The 23,825-nt window shown below is 41.1% G+C and overlaps 1 protein-coding gene across 3 annotated transcripts in view; it reads right to left on the bottom strand.

The window, feature by feature from the left end:
• Positions 1-226: 226 nt before the first annotated feature.
• The window catches only part of TNKS (tankyrase), a 141,183-nt gene continuing 117,584 nt past the window's right edge, over positions 227-23,825 (bottom strand). The window contains exons 15-27 of one of the 3 annotated variants that reach the window (XM_037378948.1): positions 23,586-23,751; positions 20,734-20,953; positions 20,351-20,460; positions 17,616-17,804; positions 15,997-16,270; positions 15,228-15,310; positions 12,599-12,719; positions 11,885-11,982; positions 10,460-10,534; positions 9,122-9,227; positions 8,108-8,294; positions 7,177-7,333; positions 227-5,351 (exon numbers count right to left, since the gene is read on the bottom strand). In XM_037378948.1, the coding sequence (XP_037234845.1) occupies positions 5,265-5,351; positions 7,177-7,333; positions 8,108-8,294; positions 9,122-9,227; positions 10,460-10,534; positions 11,885-11,982; positions 12,599-12,719; positions 15,228-15,310; positions 15,997-16,270; positions 17,616-17,804; positions 20,351-20,460; positions 20,734-20,953; positions 23,586-23,751 (1,873 nt within the window). In that variant the 3' untranslated portion in view covers positions 227-5,264. The other 2 variants (XM_037378956.1, XM_037378964.1) reach the window with 2 other exon arrangements.

The raw sequence follows: 23,825 nt of genomic DNA, 5'->3' as shown, positions 1-23,825 counted from the left end.
CAACACACAAGATGCCTGTGTGGCTGATGTACATATGTATGGTTTTGTTCCTTTAATTTTTTATTTTTAGAAATTAACTTTTTATTTATTGCCTGAGGGAGGGAGAAAACAGATTGTTTGGAGAAAATAAAAAGAAACCTGTTTTCAACAGTTGTGGCTGCAGCAGGTTTGTCCTAAGACCAAGACGGAAGAGCAGGTTGTGCAAACACTCTCCCTTTCACAGAGCTACTGTTAAAAATGTATTTATTGAATTTTAAACTATTACAAGTATTGCAGATCAGACATTTAGCCAAGCACATTTATAGATCAAACTTGGTTGTTACAGAGATGTTACCTAAAGTCCACCGTGTAGGTAGGCTGAGAACCTGCCCATCATCATCTTTGAGAGAGAGAGGGTAAAGGAAGAAATAAATAAATGGTATTCCAGCTCCAGGTAATTGGCAACCAAGAGAGGAAACATACAGGGCTAGTTATGAAAACAAGTTACACAAAAAAAAGTCTAAAAAGTCAAACCCCAGGTACCTTGCCATCTGGGTTGGCAGAGAAAGCAATCAGGAGTGAAGATGCACAAGCTCATGGGACTGGCACAGAAAAAAATCCCCATTTCAATTTCCAAAGCTGAAGCAAGTTCTACAGATGTTAAGAAATTGTCAAAATCACCTTGTAATACAGAGACTCTTAACCATCTACATTACTAATTAATGTAACCATCACTAAAACTTGCCACCAACAGGTTCAGTAAGACAGAAATAGATCGATCAAAACCAGTCGGACAATAGAACCTGACAGGCATGTGTGTTAGTGTAATGGGAAATGCGTCTGCTTCTCGTGTTCCCTACTGATTCATGGGCTCTTCCACGTTGCTTCAGAAATTTTAATGTGCATATGCTGTCTCCCAAAGTGGGAACACTGCCATTCCATCTCTGCATGTGTCCTGCTGCCCTCTGACTGATCAGGAGAGCATGCCCTGGACTGTGCCGAAGCCACCACCTCTGATCATCCATGGATCCAAGTCTATGGAGGTTCACAAGGCACCCCCTACCTGAGGCTAGAACTGAATCTGCACTTTCCCATGCCTCCCCCAGCAGCACTGCAGCATAGCTTAAAGTGACTGAAGTATGCGTTAGATGCATCTCCTTTTAGATTTCTGTGCTAGATTTTCTGTGGCAAAGCGGCATGGAAAGGGAGAAATCCCACTAAAAATAATTCCACACATTTCCTGACCTTCAGCTTCTGAGAATCATTAGCAATGTTCAAAATAATCTGCTTTGGGGTTGGACTCTTCCTTTTACCCATCTTTTGAAAAAAATCCGTTTTAGGTAATTTCTGTTAACAGTCCCATATGAAAATTCTAGGTCGTGCATGCACTGTGTAGGAGCTCAGACTTCACTGCAGGGATGCAGGACTATTTTTGACAAGATCTGCCACCGTCCAAAGCAGTTCCCACAGGCCACACAGTGGCACAAAATGTTAGCATCCCTCAGCACTTCACACATTCACAGGGAACAGACATCTCTCACCTACAACAAGCTGTCAGATCAGCTGGTTTCCAGAGGTAAGGAAGCACCCTCCTTCAGGAGCTACTCTGACCACATGCCTCCTCTGTGCCTGCTGCCCACCAAAGCCAGCAGTGCAGAACATTTTGCAGGGCTTTCCTTTTGCTTCAGTACAGAATTTTGCTTTGTTATAAACAAGCAAAGTACAAAAGTTTGCAGGCAAAATAAATTCCTGCTGCATAATGCGGTAGGATACTATCGCATCACATGCCAACGTTCAAAACAGAGGTTAGAAAAACCACATTGCTTGTTCCTTGGACTACAGACCAATAGTGACTGCAAAATGGTGGAAGTAGTACAAGAGGTTTGTAACAGTCTCCATGGAGCTGGGATCAAAACGGATTGGCAGATAAAAACAAGGATGAGACAGTAAGACATACCTTATTAAGGTACTATACTCTACTTTTTATCCTAACAGAAGTTTTGTTGACAGCATTCAGACTGCAATGTCACTCTGCACCAGGTACCTAATTCATCTGTCCCATGGAAACAATTTCCGCAATGGAGAGCAGAACCCTCCCTTCTTTGCTACATGGTAAAGTTTCTTTTTGTTTTGCCTATGAAGGTCATGTCGCAAACTGCGCAGACGTTTCAAAATGCTGCCTCAAAGGGACATGGACAAAAATCAACAGGCCTGACAGGCAACTGTCCCTTTCCCCAGCAGACACCACGTTGTGTCCCAGTGGGAATAGCTCTTTCTGGAGCCAGTGAGAGGCTCTGAACCTGAGGCAGCTCAGCCCAGTGTGTTGCATCCTCAGCTCCTACTGTGCTTCCATTGGTGACCCAATGCTGCAAAGGGGCATCCCATTATCAGGAGACTGCTCTTCGCAGGATGTTGAAAAGCGTCATTTCTCAGTAGGCAGCAGCTGCCTGGTTACGGGGGTGTGCTATTTTTTGAGGTCCCGTTCTCCAGAATTCAGAGGCATCAAGTTAACTCCCCCAGCTAAAGCAGCATCATCTGTACCGTTAACAACCTGCCAAATGCAGCTCTACCACCAAAACCACAACCAGCTTTTCATGGGTAACTTTAATATTGATGGGCAGATCCTCACTTGGTTTTAAACTGTAAGAGGAGCTACAACAACATACACCAGGAGAGGCAGACGCCACTCCTGCACAGGTTTCTACAACACACAGATGCATCATCATCATCAGGCCTGGGTATTCCTCTGTGTCTGGCCACAAATGGATACAAGATCACACCATCACGAGACAAAAACCACTGCAAAATGATTTCCTCACACAGCACCTTTACTCTGCACAGAACATCAGATACGTTAACACTGGCAGTTCAAAGATACCGGACAATCTTTTTTATCTTCTAGAAGTTCAAGGCTGCAGAAGAAATCCAGACTAGCCATGAGTTCAATCAGCACACAGGAAACAACAAGCAAGAACAGAATCTGGTGTGGGCTCGGTGGGGATTTTGGTTTTAGGTTTGTTCTTGTTTTTGAAAGATGTAAAACTTTTTAACTTCCACACCCACATTAACCATTTTGCTCACCTAAGCAGCACAACTGTTTTACCATTTAAAACTATGTCTAACTGGGGATGGTGAGCAACACTCACTCTCACTGCTATTTGAAACCCTAGTGTAGATAGGCACATCCCCCCGCTCTGTTATTAACTAAGCTAAAAACAAACGCCAAACTTAAATGATGAATACAAAGTTTCAAAGCCTAGTGTTGATCTTTGCAATCCTAACACTATTAAACAAGTAGCCAAAATACAAGCACCCAATTTTATCAATGAGATTTGATTAAAAGGACAACTAGGCTAGAGGCTGGCTTGGACTTTGAAGCTACATATTTAATCAGGTCACAAAATGAAGCAAGAACCATATATCCACTGCCAGCTCAAGAAAAATAAAACCCGACGTTCAAGATCTGTTGCAGTATTGCTATTTCTAAGGTTTTCTTTACAAAACAGATGATGTGCAGGTAGCCAGATTGCATCAAATGACTGATTTTACAGTGGGTGAAATTCCTCTGTGAGGATAACGTGCTTCAACATTAGTGTCTTAATGTTACAAATGAAAATGTTGTGTCTTAATGCTGAAAGTGAAAAGCTCTTCAGGTTTAAGTTTGTTTTATCCAAAGATGTCAGCAAAATCCCACTTTTGTGGGGAGCACATATAATTTTATATACTAAAAGCACACTATTCTGTCATTTCCTTGCTTTAAGGGGGATAAAATCTGAACGCATGAACTGCATCATCAGACACTAAATAGTGCTGATTGACAGGGAAATGTACAGCATGTTGTGTTGAAAGGAACATTATTTTTTTTTCCACATCTTTTTTTCTCCAGTCATTACATGCTCAGCACTGGAGCATATCTCCTGGTATTGGTTAATACCAACTACAACCATTTGCTGTAAAAAATCACCATGGTTCGATTTTCAACTTTCTCTGAAGCTGTAAAAAACCCACAAATCCTCCATGAGGGGGACTTGTGAAATTGTTTGATGTTGTGCCATAGTGTGCCATTCTCCTACCCACTGAAATAAAACTGGGAACTTGCAGGGAAGGGGAGTAGAGTGAATAAATCCTAACTTTGTTCTCTGGTATACCTGCAAACAAATCCATTGGCCAACTGATGTTTTAAAAGTTCATTCTCATCAAAATGTTGAATTGATATTTTAAAAAAATAGTATTATTTTTGTAAATCCCTTAAGCTCTTCAACTGTGATGCCACACACAAAGATGTGACATGAAACTGCTATAACACACTCTCCCTTACCAGTCTGAAACCCGTTTACTGGGTCTTGTATTACAGAGGGACATGAACCAGATATGCCCTCGTGTGTGCAATCTTCTGACTTTTCACCTGCTACCTCCCAGCAAAACCATATGCCACTGTAACCGGAGAACGTTTCACAAACTGCATGTACTTAATAGGAGCTTTATAAAAATGTTCTTTTAGAGATGCCAGCAGAGGGCATCAACCTGCTTTTTTAAGTTCTTCCAAGCACAGGACCTGGTTTTACCCTTGTGAACACCTCCTAGGGCTTCCCCCAGAAAACTCACACAGACAAAGCAGCAAACTGATGCAATTTGTTTCCACTCTAAAGTTACGCTCACTCATATTACCCTTTGCTCAGAGGTGTGCAAAAAACCCCTATATTGAAGAACTGGACCTAGCCCCTTCTCAGATGAAATTAATGTTGCATTGTTAATGATTTTAGTCAACTCGACTTTGTGCAAAATTCTTTAAGAAGGTTCTGGCTCAACTTCAGAATACAAAAGGAAAATAAATAGTTGGCTAAGATCTCTTGAAAACATTAAATGCATGGTGTATGCTGAAAAGGAAATTATGGGCTTAATGCAATTTATTTGCGAATAAAATAACTAGAATAGTAGTGTCTGAAATTTTAGCATGTGAGATGGCACTGAAAGATTTCTGTTTGCACAATAATGTTCCTGAAGTCTAGATCAAAACAACATTATTTTACATGTTAACTGCAGACACTAGGAGCCTGAGATATGTTATTAAAAGGCAGTCCCTTGTAAACTTCCCTCAAAAGGAACAGTAGCAGTTGAGTATGCAAGAGTTACTCATATCATATTCATGAAGACAGCAATGCTTTATAAAAGACATACAGCTTATTTCCAGGTTGTTAAGAATTTTATATGATACTGATTTTCTGAAACACATGTCCATCCAGTCCAAGATTAAAGTCACATCCTTCTTCACTGCTCTGTAGCTACTAGGTCTTTTGCTCTGCTGCTGTTGCTGTCTGTGAGGGAGCTTCTGGTTTCACAATCTGGTATGTAATGAGATATTCTGGGTATGCCTGAAAGTAAGTCAAGAAAAAAAAAACACATTGCTTTATGCAAGGGTATGCTTAGCAAGTTTACATTTTGGATTTCACTCAACAGTGACCAGAAAGGACAGTGCAAGAATCAGATCTGTGTTCACAGAATGCAAAAGAAAAAGCAGATTTCAAACTTATCCAGCACTAATTAGAAACCGTTCGATATAATGAATACCTTCGTTAACAACTACTAGAAAGAAAGATGTTCATTCCATGCAGACACTGCCAGAAATTGTGTGCACAACAGGAATTCAGAGTTACCCTCCTTGTTAGCTAATCCCACAGATCAGCCAGTTATTAAAAAAAACCCCTCAGATGACCAGTGTAGCCTGACCCTAAAATGCTCACTGACTTGCCATGTGATCTGCAAATAATGCTTTTACTGGCAGTAAAATAACTTGGCACACCCAAAGCACATAACCCAGTGTTTTCCTGAGGACAGGTAGGAGGTTTCGTCCCAGAACAAAGCTAAAGTTGCTGGAGGGCAGGGGAACCCAGACAGATCAGAGGAGGCTGGGCTAAAAGAAGCCTAATGAAATCCAGCAAGAGCAAATGCACCTGGGCTGAATTCCTTGTAACACTGCAGGACAGGAAGCAGCTCCGCTGCCAAGGTGCTGGGGGTCCCTGGGTGATGGCAAGCTACAGCAGAATCAAGCATTCCCAGCAGCAATAAAGGCTACCAGCATCCTGTGGTACATCACCAGCAGTGCAGTTAACTGAGGACAGCAATGACTGCCGTTTATTCAATACTCACTCGACCGCATCTAGACAACCACATACAACTTTGGGGTCCTCAAATACAAGAATGATGCCAACAAGCTGAAGCCAAGTTCAGCAAAGGGCCACTAAGAACTGGGGGAGAGAACACAGGATAAACGGGAAGAGGCTGAGGGAGAAGGGCTTGTTCAGTTCAGAAAACAGAAGGCTTTGTGGAACCTCGTAGCAATTGTCCATTATGTATGGAAGGCTATCGAAAAAACAGAGCCAGACTCTTTTTCTGAGCTGCACAGCAGGAGAATGAAATTAATAAAAACAGAGGAATTTCCTATTGGATGCCAAGAATGTATCTTTTACTCTGGGGATAATTAAACGAAGGAGCAAGCTGCTGAAAGAGACTGTGAAGCATCATTCTCTGAGGCCTTCAAGACCTGCCTGGTCAAAGAAAGTCCTCAGCAATCTGGTCTGAATTCAGTGTGAACAAGAGGCTGGCCTAGGTGGCCTCCCCAAGGTTCCTTCCTTCCATCATGGACTTACTTTATAATCTTGGAGCCATCCAGCATAGTAAGCAAACCACTTTTCTAGAGTAAGGGTCTAGCTGAGTTACTCAGATTAAAAATCAGCTCCTAAAGATTGCTGTGCTGCTTCAGCTGCCATTTAAGGGTAGTCTCTGGCAGACAGTTACACTGTCACTGTGGGGAATCTACAGGTAAAAAGCCCAGAATCCTCAACATGTACGAGAGCACCAGAAATGCATGTGTCCTTGTTACTGCAGTAATGTCAGTAAAATGCGAGGGAAGAAACAATGCCCACTGAGAGAAACAACAACTCTTAACAGACTCTAGCAATGCTGCACAGGGGGAATTAGGCAATTCTGCATGGTTTAAATCAGAGCAGCTCAGTGGATAGGAATAGCATTTGCTGGCTTGAAGCAGTTCACCGTTTATTTCTACATTTAAACAAAACAAAACAAAAAATGTGTCTGATCAACCAGGTTATCACAGCAGACTCTGTATGGAAGCCAGTCACATCTCTCCAGCTCTAAGCTCTGTCCTTCCAGAAAACCAGTCCTTGCTAACCCACATACCTGTTCTCCTCTATAGATAACATATTCAGCGTATGCGAGTCCATTCACGCTTGGCCTGCCAATAACAGAATGGTGCCCCGGAGGGGCATGAGCCATTTTCATTGTGCTGAACTGAAGAAAGGATTTTCCAAGGGTCACTCTACAGAAGAGCATTTGTCTAAAAGGAAGGAAAAAAAAAGTAACATAATTTTCAAATACCTTACTAGGAGTTGTATGCTTCCAGAATGATTTCAGACTTCTGGGTTTATTTTGTTACAATTAATTTCTTGAGGCTTTTTGGAGAAACACCTTTAGAAACTAGTTCTAAAACTGTACAAAACCTGTCACAAAAAAAAAGTAAAATCTTTCTTGGCATGCAGAAGGGAAAACACACACTTTGTTTAGCCCTCACATGGAGGCCTGTCCTAGTTCATTTTATATAAAGCTGTTGAAAGAAGCTGAAACTCTCTCTGTGTTCCTACCAGCAGGGTACAGACAGGTGTCAAAGTGCGAAAAGCACATTGATCTACTCCAGCACAAAACAAAGCCATGATTAAGTCCTGTTCATTACCTCCAAAATTATCTGATCCATAGTCCAACACTGTACTGCTGACCACCACTTTGCATTGCAGATTTGTTCTGATAGTGCCTGGAATTTAACTGCTATTTTCCCCTGACTCTCCATTTTCAAACTTGCTGTTTTAAGCCTCTTTCCTGAGCCACAATTACTTTGATTTATACTCACTGTATGCTTAGATGTAATTTTTGAGCTTTCTGTGGGACTCGCTGCATTTATATCCTTTTTTGTTCAGCCTTGAAAAATGGAAAACTGCATTTTTCCTGCCACAGCCAAGCTCAAGTGGGTATTCTTTCCCTGCAAATCATCCTGTGCCAGGATCGTAAAAAACAGGACAGCCAGAATTACACAGAGGGTACTCTGCTGGACTCATACCTGTGGCAGATATAACAGGACCTGTCTTTGTGTGTGGGACAGCCTGTTCCTCCTCCTATCCCATACACATATTGGTTGCTTTTTGAGGAGTTTTCAGCAAAGTAAATTCCAGCTCCAAACATTCCTCCAATGTATGCATGCCTTTCATCAAATCCTTTGTGAATGATAGCATTAATAAAAGGAGACCCTAGAACAGAATGACACAAAATTATACATACTTGTTAAGCTCTATAGTAATACAGGACTATGTCAAGAGGAGCTTGTCTGCCTCAGACAGACCATTAAATACCAGAAAGTGTGCTCAGTCAGCTGGAAGGGGGCGATACCCAGCAGGATGTAGTGATGTGTGGGATTTATCGTTATATACCAAGATCCTACGTGTGACTCATGTCTCTTACTCATTTCACAAATCTCATTAAATGGCTTTCCCCCCACTCACATTTCAGTGCAGTTTATCTTGTCAATGCACACCTTCTCCAGCAATCAGTATTGGTTAAGATGGGGCGAGATGTCAGGACAATCATACCCAAACCCAACTTCCTATGCATAATCATAGAAGGATCTAGGGCAGAAGGACCCTCAGGCAACTGTCATTTGTAGGCCCTTCTGGATGCTTCTAGAGAACACCTTGCTGAAACTCATGGTTGGTTGTGGCTCCTTTCCCTGAGGATTGCCTGAAGCACGAGAGCAGAACACTGTGCTACTCCCCTGTTTCAGAAGATACTCTGTCTTTTTCACAGCTACGTAACATCCTCCCAGAAGCTTTACTGGAAATGACTAAGATACGGCTTAGCAAAAAAACCCTTTTTTTAAAAAAAAAATATTTTTTTTATCTACTGTAGCTTTTTGGATTGCAGTAACCACACAGACTAACTCCACCACCCTCACACACCTGCATTTCCAGTGTAGAAATAAAATTACTGTACAGGATGAAGACATAGCAACATTAACATTGCCTGTGGGTCCTTGTAAGCTTTTTTCTTTTTTTGTTAAAAATAGAGATCACTTCCTTACCATGAAACAACATGCGTTCATTGTGATGATTATGATTCTCCTCTGAGACCTCTTTCTGTCTGTGACAGAATCTCTCTCGCAACTTCTTGTTCACAACCTTTTGAATCTGCAGTGGTACAACAGGTCCAACCACACTTGAATTGGCATTGAAATAGAATACAGTTTCACAGAGTTTGCATAAATTGGACAGGGAAACTGAGAGTAAGGCATATGAATGGTATGAAGAAACCTCATGGCTGTTCTGTATGCGAGGCTGAAGTCTTTCAAACAAGCTGGTAGCACACACAGATGGTTAAATTGCAGCTTAAGATCTCAGGTTTAAGGAAGACTTTCAGGTTTCTTCCCTCTGAGCTTGTAATACCACCAAGAACTACAAACTGGAACACCCTCCCTCTCTGCTTTGAGTTCTGTTGAAACAATCTGTGCTAGCTTTTTGAAGCTTGCTGTCTGGTTTAGGTTGAAATTTTATGAAAAGAAACAACTTCTGAGGAAAGAAATAAGATGATGTGCTGTTTAATCTATACTGAGATATCATTCCAGCCACATGCTCTAATATCACTGTGGCTTCTGTATAGGACTTCACCTTTGGTTGGGAGTAGGATGGAAGCAGAGTTTGCTTCAGGACATGTATCTACTGGGCCAAGTTGCAAAGGCTCTGCACAGGCTTACTTTTCCAACAGACAGGCTGCAGGGGTTTGCTGGAGCTCAGGAACAGAGTTCTGCTCTGATACCCTCCATTTCCTCCTCGCCCCTCCCCCCCCCCCCACCCCCCCCCCCAAAAAAAAGAATCAGAAAAGTGTACTTTCCCTCAGAAAGATGACACTCCATTTTCTGATATGCCAGAACCTGTAAAAGGTATTTTTCTAGTTGGCAGCATCAAAGAATGAGCTGTCAAGATCCAAAGCAGCATAGGGAGATAGAAACTTTTAATAAAAATTAATGCTCATCCTTTTCCCCTGCCAAAAATCCCCTTTCAAAAGGCAAGAAAAGACTAACACCAGGAAAAAGAAATCTGTGCTGCAAAATCAAATACAGAAGTTATAGACCTCTGAAATTAAATTGGGTTGTGAAACGTAAGTCAGGCTCTTCACCACCTCTGTCTTCAGTATCAGTTCTTCAGATTCCTTTAAGAACACAAGTGGACGCTTCTCCCTCATTGTGTGCAGTGCACATGATCAGTCTAATTTTAACATTTAGCACTTGCTTTAATTCTGTTCCTGAATACTATTTCAAGGAAGAACTTTAAATATAAAAGGATGATCCATTAAACCAATTCTGCCTGCTTGCATAAGTATCAACTTATTTTACCACATAGGATTAAGAGGTTTTAAAACTTACCCTGATGACATTGTACCTGTTGAAGATCCCACCAGCATTTCCACCATCCCGATGCTCCCGGATTGTACTTTGCATCTACATAAACGAACACAACCGAATGTTCAGCACACAAAGCTTGCTAGCAAGGCAAAGTATTCATGTAATATCTTAGCTTATCACTGGCAACAACAGACAGTCTTGATTGAAAATTAATTGTCAAAAAAACCCAAAATATCTCAATTTTAAAGTGAGATAACACTCTTATTTCTCAGGCACCCAACATGCTATGCTGCTCCCCACCAGAGAAGGTGGATGATACAATTATCCAATCTTGTAATAAAAACCTGCGCAGGAAAAAAAATAGTGGCACTTGCTACCAAAATTATACACAACTAGAAAACCTGCTTTAGATGAGAAAAAAACAATCTTTGAAAATGAATATACAAAACCATAATTTTGAAGTAATAACAAATGTGTTTCTAATGAGTACAGTTTGTATTTCTTAGTGACAGGAAAATGCTTGCACTGTAGATTTTCCTATGTCATTAGCAGCCCCTGAGAATTTCAATGGTTTCATTGTGTCTTTTCCAGAGTTGTTTATGGCTACAACAACAACATTTAGTAACAGCTCAAATAAATATCCCAATTTACTGTGGCAGACAAGTGACCCTTTCTGTCAGAAGTTTATTAAAACAATCTGCACAACCTCCAGTTCACAGCGTTAATAATAAAAAATATTCCAGGCTCAGCTGGCAGCAACCCTGAATATCTAGACTTTTTAAAGAAGTCTCCAAACACTTCTGTGCTACAGTGTGGGAACACTACACAAATAGCAAATGCACAGTAAAATGGAGTTTCTTCCCAACACAACTCTTCAGAAAGTCTCTGTTATGATTTTTCTTTCAAAATGGTATCTGCTTGTAGTTTACTTAAATAAAAGAGCATGTGTGTGTGGGAGGCAAAATTACAGTCAATTCTCAATTATCCGAGAGCTGTTTATCTGGGTTACAGATTAACTAAGCCACTGAGACAAGAGAAAACAAGCTGGTTCACATGCAGAAACAGCCCGAGCACAGAGAATGGCTACAGACTCGCAAGGCCTCGGATCCTTGGTCTCCACTCACCGCCTTTGATTTTCACAGGTCCACCTATCTACGGAAAGCTGTGGCAACCCTTGCTATGAGATAACATCCAAGACACAAAACAAAGCAAAACTGGGATAACACTAAGCGAGCAAACATACTACTTATTAAAAAAAAATCGGCAGGACACAGCAAAATTATTTCCATCATTGCTCTATATAAAAAGACAAAGGAAGAGCCCTAAACGACATGTCAGATGTACGCAGTTTGTACACCTATGTGTTGCACGCTTTAGCTCTGAGGGGTTATAAGTGAAAAGAAAAACACACTGTCACCACAGCATCAAAAAAGGTACTTGCAATACCTCCTCTTCTACAGACTGATACTCCTTATCGTCAGGAGCAAGGTCAAGGAGAATAGTCCCCTGACTCACACAGTGGAAAGTTAAATAAGGATTGGTGCCTGCAAAGAGAAAGAAACAAAGAAGTGAAAATCAACAGGAGGAAACAACATCAGCTCTATTTGTATCCAGCACCCTCACTGTTCTTAAATAACCCCAGTATGGCAGGAAATGCAAAATTAACACAAGGCAGAAGCACAACCTTGAAAAAATAAAAGTGCTTTTGTTAGCAGCAGAGGCTTTAAAAGAGAAAAGGAAAACGCACGTGGGACATAATTGCATTTTATTGATTCTGCTTTCAAGAGAAGGATCTGAGAAGTGTGGGGCAGCAAAAAACTCCATCAGATTCACCCTTCAGGATACAACTGGCCTGCGGGCAGATACATAGGGCAAATCAATCTAAAAGCTCTTGCCTGGGTGAAAGAGTCCTGGGAAATGGGCACAGCTGTCTCAGGGGTGTCCACTCTCTGGAAAGGCAAGTGATCACTCAGTCCTGTATCTCCACAATATTTTCTTTTCATGTCATGACCCACCCAGCCACCACGTCTGCCAGCAAGTACATTTCCTTGATATCCAGATTCTTTCAAGTCCTGGTGACAATGTCTACATTTACAGAAGGTGACCTCTGGGAGCCTGCTGTATACAACATGTAAGATTAACCGTAAGCATCATATTTACCTTGCTGCCCTCCTAGAAGTCTCTCCACACCTTTTATTAATTTGTGACGGTGTCCATATGCATTGATCCCAATTTCTTTAAGCTCCTCATGCCCCATGTCTGCCAACACATCCAGGGTTATCTGGAAAGGTGAAAGACCACAAGAATCACTTGCCAAACCCAGCCTGATTCCCAAGGCTGAAGATCCATCAGTTTCAAAAAGGGAACATATTCATGGTGCAACCAAGAGTATGTATTTTTTTTTTTTATCTTTTGCTGCACTTCTAATTGCTGCCATCTTCTGGCAAGCCTCTCCCTACCACAGGACCATCCCCAGTGGCTACAGCCTGAAGCTGTGCAAAACTTTTACTTCTCTTACAGGACTCAACAAGAGTTGGTTCTCAAAAACATTTTTACTTTATGTAGGAGGAGGATGCATGGAAATGCTGGGACAAAGCTTGGAGTATTTTTAAAGCATTCCAAGTCTCACATTGCACACCATTGTGCAATTCATTGTTTTCATTACACAAACTGAAATGAATATTCTGTAAGCTTACTAATAAATGTTAAGTGTGTTTCCCATCAACATTATGCTGTGTGCTTATACTCTGTGTGTGTATCCATGTGTGCAATCAAACCAGTGGGTCAGCTATGCTAAGTCATGCTCAACCAACCCCCTATTTTTGGAAATAATTAACATTGTGAGGACACATACAACTAACTATTAGTTATTCATATTGCAATATATGAATACATCTACAATCACCTGACAAGGTTTTAAATCTCAAGCTCATGGAGATTACTAATGGAAGCAGAAAGGTAATAAAACATCATGTCAAATAATTTTTTTAAAAAACAGGAGATAAAGGCTAAATAAAGTACACATTTTTATTGCTATAAAGCAATTATGCACTGAGGTGATTCTGTGAAAAACAGAGATTTCATCTGGAGGTGATAATTACATAAAAATCTTATTTCCACATTTACACACTGAACTATAATGGGAAGCTCAGCAAATAATGGGAAACCATACAATTTGATTCAAAAGAAGCTGTATTGTTAGCACAACTGGACTTGCAGGTATGAAACTCCGTCTACTACAAACTGAATATCATTAATTCAAAAGAAAGCAACTCAAGCAAGGAATTAATGGCTACACTGAACATCTGTCCAACTGAGCAGAAAACAACCCTACTGGGATTGCTGTGGAAAAGCCACTGAAGACATCAATAATGTGCAGTGTGACATTAAAAAAAATACAGAGGAAACCCAGATATTATAAAGCATAAGGAGGAGGTAATACCCAAGGGGTTAAAAGTGCACATGAAAGTACTGCAGTGATTGGAAAAAGCAGCTTAAAACAATAAGCTTAAAGGAAGATGAGCTTGTTTTCACTAGAAAAACTTACAAGAGGAGCTAAACAGTTTCAAAATGATGAATGAATACAGTGAATCTGATCTGCATTATTAAATCTTATTAGCAGGGGAAGATCTTAAAAGCAGGTTAGGAGTTAAGGCAGCAAAAGCAGAAAAAAACCAGCATGGTAACAGGAAGGTGTGAAAAATAGTAAGACAAAAAGAAATGTGAATAGGATACACCTTGGTTTGAGATTGGTTTGCTGCTTATTAAGAAGCAGCTCTAAATTAAAGAAAAGAGCTTATGTTTCATATATAAGAAAGATTATACAGCATTTTAACTCTGGGGAGATACCTCCTGTAACATTTCATGGAAACAGCTGGAATTTTTTCTGTAAGCAACACATTATATTTCAAACATTTGTTTTCCTGACCACCCCTTATAAAAGATTAGCAGCAGAGGTCTGGGGAAAAAATAACCATCAAATCCCATCTGTTGCACTTGTACCTTTTACTTCCACCAATGTGCCCATCTCACGTGAACAAATAATCTATTTAACTTTATCTCATTAAATTCAAGAAACAGTAGATAAAAAGTCTACAAATACATTAGAGGTACTTCTGATCTAAATAGTCATGTAAGCTTGAGAAGCTGTTAAAGTGGCAATATTCTTTTCATATATTGTGAACTAATGATAAGTCCATGGGATTTTTTCCCCCATCTCTCAATTCCATTTGAAACTCATTAGCCCTGCAAAACCCAATTAATGCTATAGTCCTAACCTACTAGGAAACAGTTTCTGCATTCTCTAATGTGACTACACCCTGGTAAACTACATTTTTATTTCAGCTTATAGTCAAACTGGAGGGTTTCCTAGATCTAACCAACGTATACGTGCAGCACTACAGGTGGTGAAAGGCTTGTTTAGATATCAGACGGCTGAAGGCCAAGTGCACGTGACAAACCTAACTTTGTTATAGCCATCATGTTCAAAGTTCACAGGGACCAATGTAACTCTCAGAATACAAGCCAAGTTGGCAATCATCATGTATGTATAAGAAAGTGAAAGACACTGGATATCTGAATCAAACAACAAAAGAGATTTTCAGATTCCTCAACTTCACCACGAAGTATCTGGCAACTCATATGCAGTTTTCCTGGTCATACTTGTCTTTCTGTACATGTGAAGTTGTAGTTTTTTGTTTCCCTTTTTCAATTAGAAAATGAAAAAGTCCCTCTAATTAGATTAGTTTATCTTTTAAGCATGCAAAGAAAAATGAGGCTTGCTACTTACCTGTTCTGTCTCAAAAATGTCTCGAAGGTGTTCAAGACCCAGGCTTTTCAGAAACTGGGTAATATTCATGTCAAGACCTGAGACTGTAAGAGAAAAAACAAGTCATTGTATCCTATGCACCCAAATTAAAAAAAACCAAACAACAAAACAAACCAAAAAAACACACGCAAACCTCTCTTAAAAAAAAAAAGTATAAATACCGCTGATTCTCTCAAAATTCCAAACTCTTGATTCTTTTTACAATCAATTTGTCTACGTCTATAATAAACAATCTAGTTCCATTGTGTGAAATATCATTGTAAAGTCCATCGCTGTTTCCTTCTCAGAATCAACTATTAAAAAGCATAAATGTTCTGTGGCAAACACAGGCTCATATTGCAAAGAGAAGGAAAGGAAGGGTGGGTGTATTTTTGCTATGGATGCTGACATAAAGCATGCATTCCAGATACTAATCAAAGAGTTTAAAAAGCCTTAGCAAAATCCCCCAGCCATCACAATCATAAGAATTCTCATTGGATTTTCTGTATAAAATCAACAATGAACATCTGGGCACCTAATCAGATCTGCCTTTTAGTCAGACCTAATCATACATTTGATAGCAAACATAAATGAAAAGCTAACAACGCTCCTAGGCAGAGCACATGAAAACAGAGCAAGCATCGGGCACTTTAAGATGCAGATAACAGTTCAAGCTCTATGACATTTTCTAGCTAGTCAGAAATGTTTTCCAGATAAAAGTAAGGCCTATTGTGATACTAAGCTACTGTACTTCTGGCAATGTAAACTTGTCCAGCAGCAAATGCACCTTCTCCTTCCTTCCTTTCAGTTCCTGCTGCTCCATCACCAGCATTTGATGCCCCTCCTACGGCTAGTTCTGCCAGTGGCCCAGTGAGGTTATCTATACTGCTGGCAGCGGAGAGGCAGGACGGCGTAGATGCTGGTGAGATCACAGAGGCACTAACGACAGTAGCTTGAGGCTTAAAGCACGTAGGCAAAGCTTCTGGAGGCATCGCATCTATCAGCAAAGCTCGGATATCATCAGCCTGAAAAACAGAAATAACATTCAACATGAGGTTCTATTATCACAAGTCACCGATCTCTGGAAAGAATGTTTCTTTGAATTAGTTTTAATTGATTGCTCCATTTCCCCATTAAAAAGAAACTGCCAAATTCTGGAACACAGAAGGTTGCAAGAACCTTCTGATTTAATGCTCAGGCACAGGTGAATGGGGTTCTCTGCATTTCTAAAAGTATTTGAGAAGGTACATCCAACTTCATTTTGTGGCAAAATGACTTTATGGATGTTAAAAGCCAGGAAGAGCGATGCAGCAACTTTATCTGACACAACCTAGGCCAGGCAATGGCACCTCGTAATTTCTGTCAGACAACTTCTAGTGAAGCATTTTGCACCGGATCAAGATTTCATGAAACACTACCACTGCCTTTGCTATAATCACATCTTGCCATATTACAATAGAGAAAAAAAAAACAGCAGCTACAGGAGAAGTATGAACTTTGCTAACAATTGGATTTAGCCTCTGTTCACTAAATCAATCAGGCCCCTCATTTTCAAGAATTTTCTCCTTGCATGTTCTTGTAGGACATGATTAAGACTTCCTTTTTTCCCCTCAGAGAAATTATATAGTTTTCATATCCCTCATCACAATGTAAGTTTTTAATAGCTCAGATTATTCTGGAGAATATTTCTTGAACTCTCCATAAATCAATCAGTAGCCTTAAAAGACACCCACACTATACAGACAGAGCATCCAATTTGGTTGCATTATCTATTCCATCAAGATTGGCTAACCTGGGACACAGAGGTTCTTGTAACCTTATTAGGCTTTTTTAACCAGCCACCACTGCCACCATTAACAAGAATGTTTCTGGATGCTAGTTTTAGAAAAAGTTTGATAGCCACCTGCAAATCTTAGAGTGTTGTTTTAGAGTTAGACTTAAAAGAACGAAGGTAATATGCAGGCACCGAGCATAATTATCCTATCCTCTAAATGATCCTGTTCCTCTAAAGGTCCATCTGATTTTCCTCCTAGGTTCAAAGAAATGGTCACTAACAGTACACAGGTTGATCATCGTCAAGGACGTTTCAGAGAGGTTTATTTCTGGCAATGAGGAGATTGATCCCAGAAGTGAATCCTTAAGCAGAAGGAAACCTTAAATCACAAGCCATGTTAAGTTCTCAGCCAAAGGAAAAAGCCTGGACCCACAGGTAAAACGTTACAAACGGGCACCCTGGAGATGCTCATCTCCCTCTACCTCAGCACAGAAAAAGCTGAGGACTGCTGATGCCATGGAGCCATAGAAAGTCATTTAATATGCAGAGCAAATCCTCCAGAGCAGCCCGTGGCTGGCATGCCAACACGAACTTACTGTTGCCAGGTCTAGTGGTGTCTGACCCTCTTGATTCTTCATGGTTGGATCTGCTCCATGAGCTAACAGCAGAGCACAGAGCTGCGTCCTTCCTTTTTGCGCAGCTTCATGCAGCGGTGTGAACGCCCATTTATCTGTTGCGTTTACGCATGTATTGTATTTGATCAACAGCGCTGCTATATCCACATGCTGGAAAACACAAGAACATCTTAATCAACATGACACTGGTAAAACAGATAACTCCTTTTCATGCCGGAGGTAATGGTGCTTAGAAACCCCTGAAATTTCTCTTTCCTTTAACTTACTTCTCTGCCTCCTGTGTCTACACAGCAGCACACCTCTTCAGATAGCACTTTACACTGCAGCTCCACAGTCAGATGATCCACCAGCACACGTATAACTTGGATCAGACACAGGATTATATTTCTGTCAAATCACCCCAAGTACATAGCACGAAGTCTGTGTCAGCTACAGGAGCAGCCATGATGCTTGATCCAGCATAAAACTGATAAGAGTTAACTATCAAAATATTTGTAGACAAATTTGAACTGGCGATATGAATTCACAGGGCTGCAACTTTTGTGATACAGTATTAGAAGTTCTAAAGACCAATGTGTTGTACTGCTGAGCCACCACTTAAATGTCTGTACACAGAAGTCTTTGTCATACTTTCATTGCTTTCTTTCAAGACTTTGAACCCATCCGTGCCAGAACAAATGTGCTCCTTCTCCAATGAGACAACTGTAATTGATAAAAAGCATTGAGTGTCATAAGGGACAACTGTTTTACATGGGCTATAAAAGCAATGATCTTCTATGCCCACACTTCCATCAATATCCCATCCTTGAAGTCTGCCAAGTTAAAAATAACAGAACAGAAAACTGGCAAAGAAATTTTTTGGCTGCCTCTGACCATATAGGTTACTTGTGCAATACAGCTAAGAAATAAAAAAGCTGGTAGTCAAAATGAGTAGGTAGGAGCATGAAACACTGAAACTGTAAGAAGTGCAAATATTTGCCAATAGATTTCATTTTTCCTCCTGATGGCAATTAAGTGACTCTCAGCACCTCTCGCCAAAGGGCCTGCTCTCTGAATAAGCATGGTTTGGAAAGGCTGCTGAGCTTACCTTTCCTCTCTGCCAAACTCTTAGAGCAATTGCTGTTTCTGTGACTTTTCTGCCACATGAAACCCTACCGAGGGACACGCAGCATGAAGTGCTAGCTGAAAGAACTGAAGACACTGTGAGGAAAAGGTTGAGCCCATGAAACCTGCCAGCTATGAACCTGTGAAACCAGCACTCATCTCCTCTTTACCTCCCATCACAGAGATCTGAACAGCCCGATGACAGCTCAGAGAGAAGCGTGGGCCATCACGGGAAAGTATACAACAAGTCTTAACTTATAAGCTGGTGGAAAAGCACCGAACAGTGCTCTGTCAACCTTCCCTAGAGAAAGTAAAGCAACCAGACTGGATTGACATTACAGTTTTTAGAAGTGATAATCAGCTTGAACCAATCTCTGACATTTTCCTGTGCCAGTAAGGAATGTTTGCCTTTGTGTAAAATGTGTGTTCTGGTTTCTCATGCTTGAAAAGAACAAATGCAATCTTTGCAGCAGAATATCTCTCTAGATTTAAGCAATGTCCTGGGAATTTAATGTTTATGGCAGATGCTGATGAATAATATTGCTTGGTATTAGGACCCAGTATCATTCAAGATTTCTGTGTTGCAATTATAAACAAATCCAACAGGATTTGGAGCTTTTTGCTCTTCAGGACACTGGGATCCCAGACTGACATAGAAAACCAATGTAAGCAATGCAGGTTGAGTGTCTCCTTAAAATCAAGGTGAACGCTGTACTAATTTCATTTCACTCTCAAACAAAAGCAATTGTGGTTCTATTATGAACACCTCTCCCAGATTTTGCTCTTCTTGTGCCAGGACCAGGCAGTACCAGACAAAACATATCATGAGACCATCAAAAATATTACTTCGAGTTTCATGTCCTCTGCCTGACCGTAAGCACACTGCTAGGAGCTTCTCAAGAACAGTCTCTGTACAACTATTTGCAGATTTCTTTCTCATCTCATCCACACTTAACAGCTGCTTATAAGCAATCAGGCACCTGTACAACTGGTATGCACACAGATGCTTCCTCCTACATGGAGGAAGGAGGGCCTGCCTCATCCAAAATGCTCTGAATCAGCCACTGCACCCCACTGCAGTAGATAGCTTGACCAGAAGGTCACCCATACTACAAACTCAGTAGCCCTCCAACACTTTAGCTTTAGCAATAGCTCCCTGCCAGAGACCAGCTGTAACAGACAACCACTTTCCTGTCATCACCTGGGATGACATCACCAGGGACATGACCCCCTGGTATTATTCTCTTCCTTCCATCCAAGTCTTTCAGCAAGAACTTGAGATCTTTTGTTTCAACAGTCGCCCCAAATTTAACACTGTTCAATACTGTGCCTCTGCTTACCTGCATAAAAGCTATGTTCTAGTGATTTTTCTAAAAACCGCAGCCTTTAACTGCTACAGCACACCCAAATCTGTGTCCTATTTAGATCTGTATGGCTGCAAACAGGACTCAACAGCAACTTAGCCCAACAAGTATTTCACGCCATGAAAACCTGATCTATGTTCACAGCAAGACAGCTGCAAAATAACTGGCTTTGGATATGACTAGGGAGTTTCTTGTTGGTCTATTCATGGCAAGAATGCCTGCACCTACCCCATAGGATGCTGCATTGTGCAGGGGGATTAATCCTCCTTTGTCCTGGGCATTAACATCAGCACCATGTTCCAGAAGGTATTCAGCTACTTCCAAGTTGTTGTAACCGGCTGTAGGAAAGGCACAGGAGAAGAGATCAGGTATTAGGAGAGCTAAAAATGAAGAAAAACTATTAGACAGAAAAGCTAAAGCAATTTTTTGACTGCAAAACCTCCTCTTTCCTAGCAACCGTACTACCTCCTGCAACACAGCTGCCATGGTTAACAACTCTCTGTACAGGACAATACTCTGTGAAACTCTTGCTATACGAATTCTGGTTTTAGCAATTAACTTATGCAGCCCTATCATAAAAAAAAGCCCTCAAAACCTCGTGAGTCACCTACCTGCAAGATGTAGTGGTGTTGAATTTCTTCCCTGGGTGTCTCTACAATTGATATTTTCTTGAGTACATAGCTTCTGCACTCGTGCCAGGCACCCCTTCTTGGCAGCATCTAGCAAGGCAGCATCTCCTCGCAATAAATCCTGAATATCTGTGTCTCCTTCTTTCACCAAATCTAGAGGAGTGTTCCCATCTCTATTCTTTTTTGTTGGATCAGCTCCGTGCTGCAAAGAGCAAAGCGGAATGCTACTGTCACAACCGTGAGCAGATCAGCGCGCGTAAGCGTGTCACTATTTTATAGCACAAGCTAGGCAATGGGCGATTTTGACGACCTGCCGTCATGAAGTAGCAACTGTATCGATTAGTAGGCACATGAGAATAAATCCAGGAGGCTGAGGCCTAAAGCACTAGTCTGCAACACAGCTACACGAATCTCAACTCCACAGGCAAGAACAGCTGGCCTCTGCAAGAGCTGCCACTGCTCTACTTGCAACTGAAGTAGGTTCAGGAACATATATCCTGCATATAGCTATACCCTACCGCCACAGCAGGTGCTAAAGAAAAGCCAACTGCAAATACCTTGCCAGCTAATCTTTCCCTTCTCCTGCAAACCAGAGGTGTTTCCTCAGCACACCTTTCTGAGCTGGTGAAACCAGGTCCCAAGTCTCACTAAATGCCACGCTGCTATTGAAAGACACCTGTTTCAGAAGGGAACTAGAAAAATACTCATTTCTACGCTTCCCAATAGGTAACAGCACCATCTTCAGCTGTTTACAGGTCCTGGAAAGCAGTAAAGAAAACATGTTGGTCAGAAAGTGGATTTGGATGACTGCTGGAGTGTATCTGTGCTGATAAAATACACAGATCAGCCAGCGATAAGAACAGAGCACAGCGTGAGGGAAACATATGTCTACATACAGCATACGGAGTGAGTCACGTCCACATCACAGCTTTGTGGGAGGACAGCTCCTTCCCTGTTCACTCTCAGCAGCGGCAGGAAAACAGAAAGATAGATAAGGCAGAGGCAGCTGCTGGCACTAGAGTTCTCTGCCTGGCCCCTTCAGATGAATCAAACGCAGCGGTCTAACCCCTGTCAGCATGCCTACCCCACCATTGCTCACTGGGGACACCGGCAAAGCTGCGTGAGCGTGAGCCGCAGGGAATGAGCTAGGCGTGGGGGGAGCAGAAGGAATTAACAGCCTTGTGTTTGGAAGCAGTACAGCAAAGCCCAGGGCGTAAAGGGTAAACAGCAAGGGACAGAGTATTGATTACACAGAACCAGTTCCACATCTGTGGGGCTTCTGTGAAGAGAGCATTCTTTGCACAAAACCTTTTAAACTGCAATCACTTCTCCAAGATATGACCTTAGATACCTTAATTTAAAACTCACAAAAACTGGAACTGTTCAGATAGTCTCCGGAATATCTAAATGAAGAGGCAGTGCCTTCTGAGACCCCTTCAAAGGCACAGAAACAAAATGAAGGAGGTAATTTTAAAGAAAGGTGATGAAAAAAAGAAGGTCTCTCCAAAATGCCTGTACATTTTTGCTTCTTCCTCCAAGCAGACCAGGATAGAAAGAGTGCAAGTCAGGAGTTGTCAAGCTCAACACCCATGGCTCAGCAGAACTGACAGCACTGCCAGCTGGCATAAGAGACACAGCAAGAGAAGCTGTGAGCAAACTGCAGTGTGAGCACATATCCACGGACACCCAGAGCCTCTACAAAACTGTGTCACCTTATGGGCCTATTTAGCTCTTGTGCAAGAGTATTTCAAAAAGACAGATTTCAGCCCTTTCCTATTTCCCGTTGTATGTCCATTCAGGATGGATGCAAAAAATGGCTACATTCCCAGTGGAATGATCAGAAAACTCCACAAACCTCCGGTGTCTATAAAGTAACAGTGTGCTTGAAAGATTACGAGTGCCTCTATAGCTTGAGCTAATATCTGTATTCAGGCATCACTACCAGGGCCATCATCATGCCTACTCTATAGACATGTCTGAACATCTTCTGGTTTCTACTGCAGATGTGTTTTGAACTGATGTGCTACCCCCTCTGAATGCTTTTTTGGTAATCAAGTGAAATAATAAGATAGGAGGGAAACAGCAGGGCTTTGCAGCAGCAAATTAAGAGAAGTGGACAGGGAAAAGCCTCATAACTTTTTAAGACTACCCATATTCTGATTTATTTTAAATGTTGTGCTTCAGCGGGACGTGAAGTAGGCAAGGCTAGAACAGGAAATCGGATTGGCAAGAAATTTCCCTCTAGCACAGCAGGATACGACCTTATGTCAAGAAGTCTCTCAAACTCATGTTTCTTACTGGAAACATGCTGGCATTACCTCATGCTTTTTACAGGTTCTTCCACTAATTATAATGAATATTTATTCCACAGTATATAAGCATTTTCTCCAGGCACTTGAAAAATTATACATTAATATAACAGTTTTAAATTTCTAACATGCCAGACCCATTTAGGATCCACCCTCAGTTATTGCTCTGTAACACACTCCTGTGTAAGTATTTACAAAGGTTTACCTAACTGTAGTAGCTGTTCCAGAAAGATATGAATAGGATAAGGTGGGTTTTTTAGTATTTTTACACAAATCCAGCTGCTTTTTCCAGTTGGAGAGTCTTGTTCTACTTGGCTAATAGTATTAACACACATACTGGAAAAAGTAATGATTCTTTGTAAGTGAACTGACATTACACAAGAAATCATCTGACAACTGTAAAAGGAAAATAGATTCAAAGGCACCATAAAGAATTCACTGAATGCAATTAACTTTGCATTAATTAATCTTCAGCAAAACCAAACATATACACATGTAAAGACACATCTGAACTCCAGCACATACTTTTAAAAGCAGCTTGCAGATTTCGTATTTTCCTTTTGCTGCTGCTTCATGTAGAGGAGTGAATTTCCACAGGTCTGCCACGTTGACAGAAGCACCGTGCCTCACTAAGAGTTCAGCTACTTCGTAGTGTCCGTAAGAACAAGCATTGTGCAGGGGTACTAAGCCACTAATCAAAGAGAAAGTATTAATAGCTACAGAAAATAAAATCCAATATGCAATCATACAAAGTTCCAGTAGATA

Source organism: Falco rusticolus, chromosome 1 (assembly GCF_015220075.1).
Source record: "Falco rusticolus isolate bFalRus1 chromosome 1, bFalRus1.pri, whole genome shotgun sequence".
NCBI lineage: Eukaryota > Metazoa > Chordata > Aves > Falconiformes > Falconidae > Falco > Falco rusticolus.
Note: the sequence above shows the minus strand (reverse complement) of the source record. Positions and strands in the feature narration are given on the sequence as shown.